The sequence below is a fragment of the Lotus japonicus genome, chromosome 1 (genome assembly GCF_012489685.1).
Source record: "Lotus japonicus ecotype B-129 chromosome 1, LjGifu_v1.2".
Taxonomy (NCBI): domain Eukaryota; kingdom Viridiplantae; phylum Streptophyta; class Magnoliopsida; order Fabales; family Fabaceae; genus Lotus; species Lotus japonicus.
Window position 1 is genome coordinate 109,907,622 of NC_080041.1, and position 13,438 is coordinate 109,921,059.

The following is a 13,438-nucleotide window of genomic DNA, read 5'->3' on the forward strand; positions in this document are numbered from 1 at the left end:
TATACTTTGTATTTCATCATTGATATTTAGGCTATGGTTAGATGTCTATTGGCACCAGTGTAAATAATTGCTAGCACACACTTCAGGAATCTGGACACAATGAATAGATCATTTTTTGCGAATTGGGATGAAAGTCTGTTCACGTTGCACTTAGATGGGGTGGCATTTCATCCTTACCTTTCCTCATGGTATTGCATAACCTCACTTAAAAATTTCCCCTTTATGGACACAGTGTCATGTGATTCAAGTGTCCTCTTCATCTGCTGTGGTGCCTAATATCTACCACTAGTTTGCAAATATTGTAATTGTTTTAATCTTATATCAATTTTAAAAAAATGGATTATTGGACTCACATGGATATGATTCATACTCTAACATAAATAGGATAAGAACTTATACAAGAACTGACACAAGTTGACTACTTATTTCTCTCTGAATACTGCAAGGTATAATATATTAATACATGCAAGTATGCAACTACATAAACATCAATATCTTAATTGACATGATCTGGGAACACTAAATAAACAGAACACTGCATCAGATCTGAACAATCTTTGATGTCTGAAGATTAAACATATACTGTTTAATGGTATTTATAAATAGAACTGCTTCTTCCTTAGCAGACAGAAGATCCGGTTCCAACGCTAACTCCAATGACCTACCCTCTTAGAGTTCACAATTGGAGTTTTAATATCTTGGACATGAAAATATGGAGACATAGCAAAGGTATCACATCTATAGAAGATGCCTTATTCATGTGATTCCCAAGTTAAAAAATTGAGGGATGAGTAGTGAAGCCTGGTTTGTGGGAAACAGTTTGGTGGCAGCACTAAGATGGTTAGCCTAGAATTAAGATGATATTGTTGCATGCCAACTCAGTGACATTGGCAATTAAAAATATTCTTTTTGTCTCCTCTATTCATTTGCTATATATTGAGCAATGGGCATATTTCAACTACTAGGACTCAAACAAAATTAAAAACATATTGCATTTTCATCTCCTAGCTGAGTTTATTTTCTGAGGAGAAGATGGCAGTGGTAGAAGCAAAATACTTGTCATATACGAAGAAGATGAAGAAAGCAATTGGAAAGACCTTAGGAAACTTGAAAGCAATGAAAAAAGAGTTCAGAGTTTCTTCCTCATACAAGGACGAGTTTTGTTGCATGCTTAGCATCTTAAGAGAGTCATTGGTTCAAAAAGACAGTTAAAGCAAAGAAGATGGTTAGTAATCTCCAAGCTCTTGCAGCCTAAAAGAGTATCTTGTGAAGAATCAGAAACAAATGAATTCGAAAAGTCTGACACAGTGCTGCAATCTCTCATCATTTCAAAGGCTTCACCTATTGAGAATTTTCAAAACCATAGGCACCTTAGAGTTGTGTATTGAAGATATAGAAGTTGGAGTTGAAGAAGACAACGAACAAGAGTTTCCCTTCTCAACATTTTAAATCACTAGTAAATAAAACCAAAATATATTTTTAACTCAAGTCATTATAGTTTCATACTTTGTACATTAATGTGATTAAAGAGAAGTGTATATACTCTTTGATCATATACCATCTTTCTAACCTTCACTTTCTCAGTTCTCCAATTTTTTCTGTCAATGATAGCATTTTTTTCTTTATCCTGTTTTGTGGCTGCACTGTGGAATAACTCCTACAAACGTTGAATAAGAAAAAAAAAGGTTAATAAGAAAAGGTTTGAATTATATGTTCTTGTAAACCATAAGTAAGTGTATATTTATTTTGAGTTAGTGCAAACAAAAATGTGATTTTACGTATCTTAAGGTATTAACTGAGAATGTAGAATTTGTCACGTTAATTTCAACGTGGTCCACGCTGAGTTCAACTGAAATCCAAATATACACTAATGCTTATGATTATTTGTCTGCCCTTGCCACACTTAAAATTTGAGTTCTGAGGTAGGATGTTCCGAGTGTGCATAAGAAAATGTGTTATTACTTTAACATTTCTGTCAAATAATGTGAGATTCTTTAGGTTGATCTTTCCCTTTTACTAAGTTCCTTCCACATCTCATCTTTCAGTTTACATTTCGTATTTCTTTTTGGATTTTTATAATTAGGAACCTTGCCTATCATTTATTTTTCCTGACATGGGATTCAAAGCCAACTAGAATCCATAGCCTAGCTGTAAAGATTACAAGTGCTGTTCTGGTGGATGATTGAACAATTATCAAATTTAGTTCCTGTGCATGTGTTGAACAATTATCATAGTTTATTTGCAAAATACAATGAATAACGTGTAATGAGGGCTAAGTCTGCATCTTATATTAATATGGTTCTCTATTACTTTCCTGTGTTATAAGAAGACTAATGAGTTGTTTCTATTATGCAGACTAATTTAATTGTTACAATAGAAAACAATGCTTTTGGCTTTATCACACAGAAACAATTTCATTTACAAACAAAATGATTCTCATTATGATAATTTTTGCCCCACCATGATGTAAATGGTTTTGGCTTGAATAAAATTACCTCCAGTGGAGGATACCTGTAATAAACCAAAAAGAAAGACATGGCAATGTCACTGGGGTTGACATGAGCTAAAGAAAACATATAAATGTTGAGTAAGATTGTTTCTGTGTGAGGGACATTATGTTAGCGTTACTGAAGTTTCATGTACTCACCCTCATGTATACATGTCCTCTTATAATCTAATTTGATTGCTTTTGTTCCCACAACCACAATATATATTCAACTTATATCAATAGAAGGAAGGTGCCGAAGATTAAATTGTACATGTTCAACCAATATTTTGTGATAGTGTAACATACATACTACCCTCAAACAATTGTGAAACAGAACCAACATAATATATCATCCTCACACCCTTTCATGTCTCCTAACCAATTTAGATCGAGTGACAACAAAATGCAAAATGGTAGCAAAGGTTGATTCATTCACAAATATTGATTCAATACATTGGTATCGGAAATTGAAGATTCTCTTGTTTTATTTATACTCATGTATTTTTTGTGCCACATTCTAGGAAGACAAGTCCATCAACTGAATGTATAGATTATGATTTGAAACAGCTCCTCCAGACAATAATTTCCATCGTGATGCATTGCTCCACATGAGTCTGAAATTTTATATTAGCAGTAGCAGCAAACTTTTCAATAATCCATGAGATTGGGAAGGGAAGCATTGCAAGAACCAGGCAAATTAGAAAAAATATTCTTCTTGTCTCCCTTGTGATGCAATTGCATGCTCAATATGAAGAGGAAATTGAGATCCAGATAAATATAATATTAAATATATACATCTTGTCTCCCATACTTCTTAAACTATATAAGGAGCAGATGCCAATTTCCAACCACAAAAACTCATAACTCCTTCAGAACTTTCAGTTTCCTGATAAAGAGAAAATGGCATTCCCTGAAACAAACTCAAAGATCTCTCTGCATATTCGCAGCAACAGCTTGCCCTCTTCACCTCACCCACTTTTATCAGAAGTCGAAGAGCATCTGCAGAGATTGAAGGACACCTCTTCAGTGAGCCACAAACTTAATGGTTTACTGGATTTACATGACTGCATTGATAGGTTGCTTCAATTGCCAATCAAACCACAAGAACTAGCAAGAGAATGCAATGAAAAGCGTGTCGACGACACACTAGAAGGTTCTTTGAAGCTCTTGGATATCTGTAGTGAACTTAAAGATTTCCTACTTATGTCAAAGGAAATCATGTATGAACTTCAGTCAGTTATCCGAAGAAGGCGAAACGGTGAAACAGGATTGAAAGTTGAGGGTGCTAAGTACTTGACTTCAAGAAAGAAGCTGAACAAGGTAATTAGAAAGTCCTTGGGAAATTTGAAAGCAATGAAGCATGAGTGTGTAGAAGATGGAACTTCATTTATGATTAGTATCTTGAAAGAAGCAGAACAAGTCACAGTGAGCTCATTAGAATCTATGTTGATGTTGATCTGTGATCAACCAAAGCATAGAAGATGGTCAACAATCTCAAAGATGTTACAGCCGAAAAGAGTAGCTTGTGATTCTCAAGAATCAGAAACAAGTGAATTTGAAAAAGTGGATGCAGCTTTGAAGTCTTCATCTTTTGAGCATTTTCAAAGCCATGCGGAAAATTTGGAGATGTGCATTCAGGATCTAGAAATAGGAGTTGAGCAACTCTCAAGAAAACTAATTAGAAACAGAGTTTCCCAACTCAACATCTTCAACCACTAATCATGAAAATCTCTATGATTCTTGTGAATTCAATTTTGACCCCAAATTGTACATGAATACAGAATATACATTGTTTAAAGATCAACTATAGTTGTTTCTTCTTCTTTCTTATTCCCCATTACTAAAAATCCCATCTTCCCTCTCCTTTGTTATTTAAAATATTCATCTCTAAATTTAGTGAAAGGAAAGAAAAGGTAAAACAAAAAAAGTTCATTTCAAAACCGTAACAATCTGATCAGCCTTCTACTGCAGCAGATCAAGCACTGATTCCACATGTTCATAGAAAGTGGAGCAATTATATTAATGGAGCATTTAATAAACTTGATTAAATTAGAGCTTCTACAAGAAACCAAAGGAACCAAAGAAACATAAATAAAGTGAGTTTCTTTAGGGAGTTTTGTGTCTTCTTCCCTCTCCACCTATCTCCTTATTTCCTTCACAAGTGATTCAATGTCAACTTGAAACCTTGTCCTAGTTGTCATGCACATGCACGCCTGAGAGTTTAAACCTTGTCCTAGTCTTCCATTAGGTTGGTGATTAAATCAAAATTTAAATGGCTGCACTGCACATTTTCTCAAATTTTATAACTAAGAAAATGAAGAAACAGATGCTTATGTTTCTGTTATCAAGACAAGGCAATTAGCATCTTATCTTAACAGACAATCCATTATTAATTTTCTTTCAATGTGGAGTAAATAACTCAGAATGAATCATGAAATTATTTTCTTATGGTCTATTTTAATCAAGTATGCATGTGTTGGATCTTCATACTATTGCAAGAATGATACACTTATCACAGAAAACAGCTCAACACCCCGTGTATGTGAAGATCAAAGAGTTAGCTTTATATTAATATAAAATACAAATGCACATGTTGATTATTGTTTGGAAACGAGTGATGCGGTTCTTGTTCCTCCAAGAGAGGCATGCCTAGCATTACTTGTCATTGTTTTCAAATCATAGCAGTCTACACATGCAGATGAGTTAGGTTTTGAAGTTCTGGAAATGAAGGCAAAGTTTGCGAAGTCCACCAGAGAAGCTGAGAAGTCAAAGGAAGTAAGCTTGGAGCATTGCAACTCTGAGAAACAAATTGCAGATATTATAACGAAAGCTCTTTCAAAGTGCAAGTTTGAAGTCATGAGAGCAAAGCTTGGAGTGTTGAGGAAAACTCTCAAGGAGTGTTAGATCTGAGACATCTCTTTTTCCTAGTATAATTACCTAGTTAGTTATGATATCCAGGCAATTATGATGATTTAATAGCTAGTAATGACTTCGTTGTGGTTGTTAAACTCATGAGTTAACTTGTAAAATCGTACAAGTTTACGATCCCACCTAAAGAAATTGCTGAGAAGTCTCACATTGACTAGAGATATGACCAAGATAACCCTTACATGTGGGAAGACAATCCTCATCTCTTGAGCTAAGTTTTGGGGTAGATTTAGGTCTATCCAGCCCTGGGCGTGAGGGAGTGTGTTGAGAAGTCTCAAATTGAATAGAGATATGACCGAGATAACCCATATAAGGGAAGACAATCGTCACCCAAATTCTAATAGAAATCAAGTTGAATTGCTCTCAAACTCATTTTTTCTCAAACTCAGGTGGACTCACACAGTATCGTATAAAATTGCAAGTTTCCCACTGAGTTATAAGAAAAACAGATTGCCAAAATGACTGTATTTTAATTAGTTAGGGTACTTTGCTGCCCTTTTCTCCCATGTTTCTCTTTGAGGTGCCTATTCTATCCACCAAAGCTATAACAACTCTCAAAACATTTTTCCCTAACAGACCGCTAAGGCGCCGTGTCACCCATTCGTTGCAATGAAGAAAGACATGACATGAGCTAAAGAAAAATTTAATGTTGAGCAAGATTGTTCCTGACTTTCTATGCAAGGGACATTCTGTTAGCATTACTGAGGTTTCATGTACTTACCCTCATGCATGCATGTCCTCTTATAATCGTATTTGATTCCTTTTGTTCCCAAAACCATAATATATATTCAACTAATCTGAACAGAAGGAAGGTGCCCAAAGATTAATAATTTATACATGTTCAACCAATTGTGATGATAGTGCAACATAAATACTATTACTACCTTCAAATAACTATGAACACAATTACACAACCAAATTGCCAGCTTCTTGTCGCTGTACTAGTACAACAAAAATGCAAAATGGTAGCAGCAGTTGATGCATTAACAAACATTTAATCAATGTATTGATATTGGAAATTGAAGATTCTCTTGTTTTATTTATTCACTCATGTATTTTTTGTGCCACGTTCTAGGTAGACAAGTTCATAAACACAATGCTATTCATGAATTGAAATAGCTTCTCTTGACACTAATTTCCATTGGGATGCATTGCTCCACATGTGTCTGAGAAAAAATATTCTTCTTGTCTCCCTTGTGATACTATTGCATGCTCAATATGAAGAGGTAATTGAGATCCAGATAAATATAATATTAAAAATATACACCTTGTCTCCCATAGTTATTTCACTATATAAGGAGCAGATGCCAATATCCAACCACAACAACTCATTACTCGTTCAGAACTCTCAGTTTTGTGATAAGAGAAAATGGCATTCCCTGAAACAAACACAAAGAGCTCTCTGCATATTCGCAGCAACAGCTTGCCCTCTTCACCTCATTCACTTGTATCAGAATGTGAAGAGCATCTCCAAAGATTGAAGAACACTGAAGCCACCTCTTCAGTGCCATCATCATCTTTAGTGAGCCAAAAACTTAATGGTTTACTGGATTTACATGACTGCATTGATTGGTTGCTTCAATTGCCAATCAAACAACAAGAACTAGCAAGAGAATGCAATGACAAAAGCGTCGACGACACCCTAGAAGGTTCTTTGAAGCTCTTGGATATCTGTAGTGAACTTAAAGATTTCCTACTTATGTCAAAGGAAATCATGTATGAACTTCAGTCAGTTATCCGAAGAAGGCGAAGCAATGAAACTGGATTGAAAGTTGAGGGTGCTAAGTACTTAGCTTCAAGGAAGAAGCTGAACAAGGCAATTAGAAAGTCCTTGGGAAATTTGAAAGCAATGAAACATGAGTGTGTAGAAGATAGAACTTCAACCATAATTAGTATCTTGAAAGAAGCAGAACAAGTCACAGTCAGCTCATTAGAATCTATGTTGATGTTGATCTGTGATCAACCAAAGCATAGAAGATGGTCAACAATCTCAAAGATGTTGCAGCCTAAAAGAATAGCTTGTGACTCTCAAGAATCAGAAACAAATGAATTTGAAAAGGTGGATGCAGCTTTGAAGTCTTCATCTTTTGAGCAATTCCAAAGCCATGTGGAAAATTTGGAGATGTGCATTCAGGATCTAGAAATAGGAGTTGAGAACCTATCAAGGAAACTAATTAGAAACAGGGTTTCCCTGCTCAACATCTTCAACCATTAATCATAGAAAATCTCTATGATTGTTGTGAATTCATTTTTGACCTCATATTGTACATGAATGTGATTAAATTTTGTTTTTTCTTCAGAATATACACTATTCAAGGATCAAATATAGTTGTTTCATCTTCTTTCTTCTTCCCCATTCCTTAGTACCCTCTAAATCTAATCTTCTAGTTTCTCTTTCATTATTTCAATTTTTCACCTCTAAAATAAGTGAAAGGAAAGACAAGGTAAAATCAAAAAAATTCATTTCAAACCTATTACAATCTGATCAGCCTTCTACATCTACCTAAGAAGGAAAACACATTGAAGGGTAAAAAAGGACTATAGTCTGATAATTACAATCTATTTTAATATAGGAATTGTGAAGCGCGTAATATGACACTGACACCTCACATTTTCACTCTTTGCCAAAGTGTCCACCTCAACATTTTATCCTATGTGTCATCTTCTACCATTTGTGAACATTTTATCAAGTGTTATTCTCATTCTCATCTCCTTATTAATCAGTTCACCCATGAAACTTTTACGTTATTTTCCCCAATCTTAATTTACACAACTTTTTGTTTTCCCAGCAACCGTTTCAATTTACACCTAAAACATTTATTTTGAAACTGTCAATCAATATACTCTTCACAAGCTAGCAACGATTCTCATCACAATGAATTGCAAATTTCATATCACATTCACAGAGTGCCTTACACTGGTTTTGCGATTGTTAATTTTGCACTATCAGGGAATTAAGGAACAAACATAATTCTGAGTTGCGGCTTTAAGGATACTCTCTTTATTTTTCTAACAGAGTTGATCCCTCTTAGAACTTCCCCTTAGCCATTAAGTTATGCAGATCTTATATTTTTTCTTTTTGAAATGGATCTTATATTTTTTTCACTTATACTAACAGTTTTTTACTCACATTGCTTTTAATATTTCAATATTTGATGTTGTTTTGTCCCTATTGCTGTAGGGTCTTTCTCTACCAAGGTTTTTTGTCAGACAAGGAGTGTGACTACCTTATTTCTTTGGCATGATACCGCTTATTTGATTTTTGGAATACATTGTCAGTTTTTATTTTCAATATTGATTATGAAGCTGGACATCCCTTTGGTATGCGTCTAATTTTGAAATTACAAATATGCTATCTTGTAGTTATTATTCCTGATACACAAATACTCTACATTTTCATTGTAAAATTGTTTTTTTTTTAATCCTTTGGGGGTTATCTTACTTGCATTTTGTTTGTTTGATTCAGATTATGGAATTTCCTCATGATGGTGAAAAGACTGGCACCACAACTAATGGGCACTAGGAAATATCTCTTGGGGAGGTATCATTATATTGTCAAATTTTGTTACTTGATTATGAATTTTGAAGGCATATGCTCTTTCTTCTTCTACACCCCTTCCACCATTTTGCTCTCAGTTTATGAATGACTCATGTTTTTATAAGTAATTGTGAACTATAAAAAGTTGGACTAGAGTTGTTTTTAACATGACACAAGTTGAGCATTTTACTTTCTACTAATATTTACACATGTTTTTCATGCAGATCGTCTTGCAACCAATCGTCCGTACCAGAATCATAAGCAAATACCCAAAAATAGATTAAGAAAAAACACACAAAATACTAGAGGAGGTTCAAAAATTATAGAAAAAGAATAAATGTTTTTCAACAAAGCTTTTGATACCTTTCAAAATTCTGAATGTCATATTTCTTTTAAACTACATAAATATTGTGTCCATAATAGGATTTCTAAATGACAATTACCTTTCTTTTTTATACTTTTAAATCTTCAAATATACTTAACATACACGAAAAAAGAGTTATCTACAATCACATTACTTGCTATCAAAGTTCCTTAATTTTTTTAGCACCTTTTTAAAAAATATGATTGACACATTTATAGTATTTTATTTTATATGTGACTTTCTACTCCATCAAAGAAAAAAAATACTGAAGGAGTCTTTTTGCATGCTTTTCTTCATACTATTAAGTATTTACAAGCTGCAATTCCTTTCAAATTTTAAAAAATTATAAAATAAAAACAAAAAGAGCCTTTTCATACTTTTCTTTATTGTGTGTAAATAGTAAAAGCTAATATGCCAAAAGCAATGGCCAAATAAAAATTATTTCTCTTACCGCGCAACGCGCGGGTCTAAGTCTAGTACTGAATTATTTTACAAAAAATAAAAGAAAAGAAAACTCTGCAAATCAAGCACTAAGTCCACATGTTCATGGAGAATGGAGCGATTATATTAATGGAGCATTTAATAGACTTAATCCTTTTACCTTATCTCCTTATTTCTTTCACAAGTGACTCAAAGTCAACTTGAACCTGTCCTAGTTGTTATGCTTAAATCAAAACAAATTATGCACTAAATCCACATGTTGGTGATTAAATCAAAACTTAAGTGCTTGCACTCCACATGTTCTCAAATTTTATAAGCTAAGTAAATGAAGAAACAGATGCTTATGTTCCTGTTATCAAGGCAATGCAATTAGCATCTTATCTTAACAGACAATCTATCTATTATAATAATATAGTAATGCTGAAGCGCGCAATGTGACGCCGCCACGTCAACATCTATTCCTCTAACAAAAGTGCCCACATCAGCAATTTTAATGACGTGTCATAATGTAATTTCTAAAAGATGGAACAGAGCTAGAGACCCACACAGAATAGAACTACAGATCAACCCCGTAAAAACCTTATTTTCATCTTCCCCAATCCTCTTGGTCGAGAACCTCATGGTTCGTCAGCCTGCAACTACGACGATGGTGACACAGCCACTTATTCCTCCCGTGATACAAGCTTCATGAACCAACCATGGCTGCCCCCTTTTCCTGACAACGGACGAGGAAGCGACGCAGACTCTTCTCCCTTCTCCCGCGACTATGTCAACGGTGACAACGTTAATTCCAACACAATCCTTCTTCTTTCGCTTCCCCTCCCGTCAGTTAGTGTTCGGGAACTACATCTATTTTGCTGTGCAGTTTCATCTCCGCTGAGCCCAGCACCCCGCCGCTGTCAATTTTCGATGGCCAATTGCTCCAGGAGCAATATCAGAGTCCAACTCCGATGGATATCATGGAAACGACGGAGACAAAGGTAATCTTTCCCCTTCATTTTCAATTCTTATTTTTGTTTTGTTTCATCTTACTAGGATACAATACAGCTGCTGGATTGAGGGAACATATTTTACTTGTAAAAATTGCAGTTTTCCCTTTAGTCATCCAAGTCCTTTAGTAAATTGGGATTATGTCGATCATTACCTACATCTACATAAAAGTAAATATTGATCTATGACTAAAAGAGGCAGTGAGGAGGAGATTGATACAAATTTTCTATATTATTGAAAAACTATATTTGTTGCAGGTTGCAGAAACAACATTTTTACAAGATGGGAGAAAGGTTTGGGAAATTAATGTTTCTGCCTTTATATGAATCACTATGCTTTGGACCTTATAAGTTCTTTGAACATTTTGGTCAAACTTAGCTTCTTCTATGTTATATCTCACCTGGTATGTTATTTGTGTCCTCTCAAATAATCTGTTGTAAGTGTAGTTTTAACTTATCCTCACAAATGGAAAATAGCAACTAATCAGGGGCTCCCTGATCTGATTGTGGTCAAAATGCTTCTCATTAGAAGTTGAACTGATATTGGATAATATTATTAAATATTTCATATGATGTCCATCATAATCATAGGTTCAGATTTTAATCATATATTACTATTTATAATAGGCAGAACAATACATTCCCCCTTTGATTTTAGTTGCGCATATGCCAAGTTGTAATCAATCATATCTCTTCCAAGGTGCTGAACCTGGTCCTCCCTACACCATGAGATCATCTCATTACAAATGCTGCTAAATTAAATTTATATCTAGACATACATCAGAAGTCATTTTAAACTGATTAATAACATCTTAAATTTGCATCTATTTCTAAAAATATCCTATTTGCAGGTAAAATGGTTCTATTGGATAAATTACTTTCCAAACTAAAGGAACGGGATTCCACGGTACTTAAATTTACACAGGTCGGTTCTATATAAGAATTAGAATCCTTTCAAATGGATGTCAATAACTTATTTTTCCTGCTGTATTTGTTTCAAGTCTAGCTTATTTTATATCTCTTCTTCATATCACTAGGCTGTTAGATATACTTGAAGATTATTTAATGTTTCAAGGATACCAACATTCCCGCATAGAAGACAATATTGATGGAGAACATCGTCATGCTTCCATTGCTGTTTTTGTTGCCATTAATCTTGCTACTGCTGACATTGACATTCTTTATGACAGTGACTGGTGAGTATTTCATTTATGTCAGCACCCTTCCGATTTAGATTACTGCCTTATGTACACAACTAATTGTTCGATCATAATTGGTGGTGTTAAAACGAGAACCAACAGGTTGACCTATAAGCTCAAGATCAGGCTCATAGGATTCGCCAGAAGAAAGAAGTTGAAGTTTACATATTCTGCTCAGAGGTGTGTGATTTTATTCTTATTTTGCTCATTATTAGGTATGTTTCTAATATTATAATTCTATCTAGAAGTATGGATACAAGCACTGTACATAAATAATATAATTCAAAGATTTAAGTATTGAAGGAATCCAAAAAGCGCTGTGTTTGACAACTATTTTAAAGTGCTGGTGCCTCCTATTTCCTGCTTTCATTTTTTGTCAATATCTCATATCATGGTAATTGCACAATATACGATTGAGGAAAAAGTCATTGAAAGGGCTTACAAAAAGCAAAGTAACTTTGAATTAATCCTTCTGAAACCTTCCTTATGATTTAAGAGTAAACTAATGCACATGTCACACTCTTATTCATACATTAATTTTGGTGTGGAGATACATCTAACCTCCAACTTTCTTTTTTACTCTTTATGTTTAGTGAAAGTTCTTTGTTAGAGTGACGTGTTACATGCTCAAAACCACAAGTTCTAGCTCAGGCTTGGCTATTCAATATTTGCTCACAACAAATATCATCGAATGAAGAAGAACCTTTGGTGTTTAAAAAGAAAAAAAAGCTAGCATCGGAAAAGCCGAGACAACGTGAATCATTTGATCAAGAAGAAATCAACGGCACAAATGACATTACATCAGCAGATGAAGTACAAATTTTGATTCAAACCTTGAGGAACACATCTAAGAGAACCAAAGTTAGCAATACAAACACCACAAGGAAGCCAAAAAGATTAACAAGACAAAAAAAAAATAGAGAGTTATTCTATGTGTAGCTTATATTTCATTTCCTACAATTTACATTATGTATTTGATTATTTTATTTCAAAATCAAATGCTTATTTTAATTACATCATGCTCTTAGTTCAAAATAATGGTTACATTAAATTTGACAATAACCACTCATCAGAGAATTGAAAAAAAAAACCCAATAATACATAAACTCCAATAATGCACGAAATATAGTCAACCACTTTGTATGTCTTAACAACCACCAATAATATAAGAAATATTTATACGCAGATAAACTACACATTTAATCCGTCGTATTCACCGCGCAACGCGCGGGTTGTAGTCTAGTCCATTATTAATTTTCGTTCAATGCAGAAAGACAGCAGAGTAGTGGATGTAAATAACACGTTCATATAATTCAATTCAACTAATATAATATAATAATCCAGAATTGATCATATAAATTTTAAACGAGATTATGTAAGCCCTTTCAATGACAAAATGACCATCTTTTGGCGCGAGCTGGGTTTCATGGCCATTTGCTTGGAAACCGATAGCCTTCAAGTTTTCAATGGATGGAAAAATGCTGCTGCTGG

The 13,438-nt window shown here is 34.2% G+C and overlaps 2 protein-coding genes and 1 long non-coding RNA gene across 3 annotated transcripts; all 3 read left to right on the plus strand.

Moving 5' to 3' along the window:
* Positions 1-3,364: 3,364 nt before the first annotated feature.
* LOC130732424 (uncharacterized) lies at positions 3,365-4,258 on the plus strand. The gene has a single exon (XM_057584475.1). It carries the CDS (start codon positions 3,389-3,391, stop codon positions 4,205-4,207), a length of 819 nt encoding a protein of 272 aa, XP_057440458.1. The 5' UTR covers positions 3,365-3,388; the 3' UTR covers positions 4,208-4,258.
* A 2,259-nt stretch (positions 4,259-6,517) lies between these two features.
* Positions 6,518-7,773, plus strand: LOC130732425 (uncharacterized). Its single transcript, XM_057584476.1, has one exon. The coding sequence runs from the start codon at positions 6,786-6,788 to the stop codon at positions 7,629-7,631; it is 846 nt and encodes a 281-aa protein (XP_057440459.1). The 5' UTR covers positions 6,518-6,785; the 3' UTR covers positions 7,632-7,773.
* A 2,487-nt stretch (positions 7,774-10,260) lies between these two features.
* LOC130729143 (uncharacterized) lies at positions 10,261-12,961 on the plus strand. Its single transcript, XR_009015900.1, has 6 exons — positions 10,261-10,739; positions 11,007-11,042; positions 11,600-11,673; positions 11,786-11,944; positions 12,050-12,127; positions 12,541-12,961. It is a non-coding gene; the product is annotated as an uncharacterized LOC130729143 (long non-coding RNA).
* The last annotated feature ends 477 nt before the right edge of the window (positions 12,962-13,438 follow it).

What these genes read in the sequence shown, in the direction of transcription:
- LOC130732424 (XM_057584475.1), top strand. Translation starts at nt 3,389, where the DNA reads ATGGCATTCCCTGAAACAAACTCAAAGATCTCTCTGCATATTCGCAGC.
- LOC130732425 (XM_057584476.1), top strand. Translation starts at nt 6,786, where the DNA reads ATGGCATTCCCTGAAACAAACACAAAGAGCTCTCTGCATATTCGCAGC.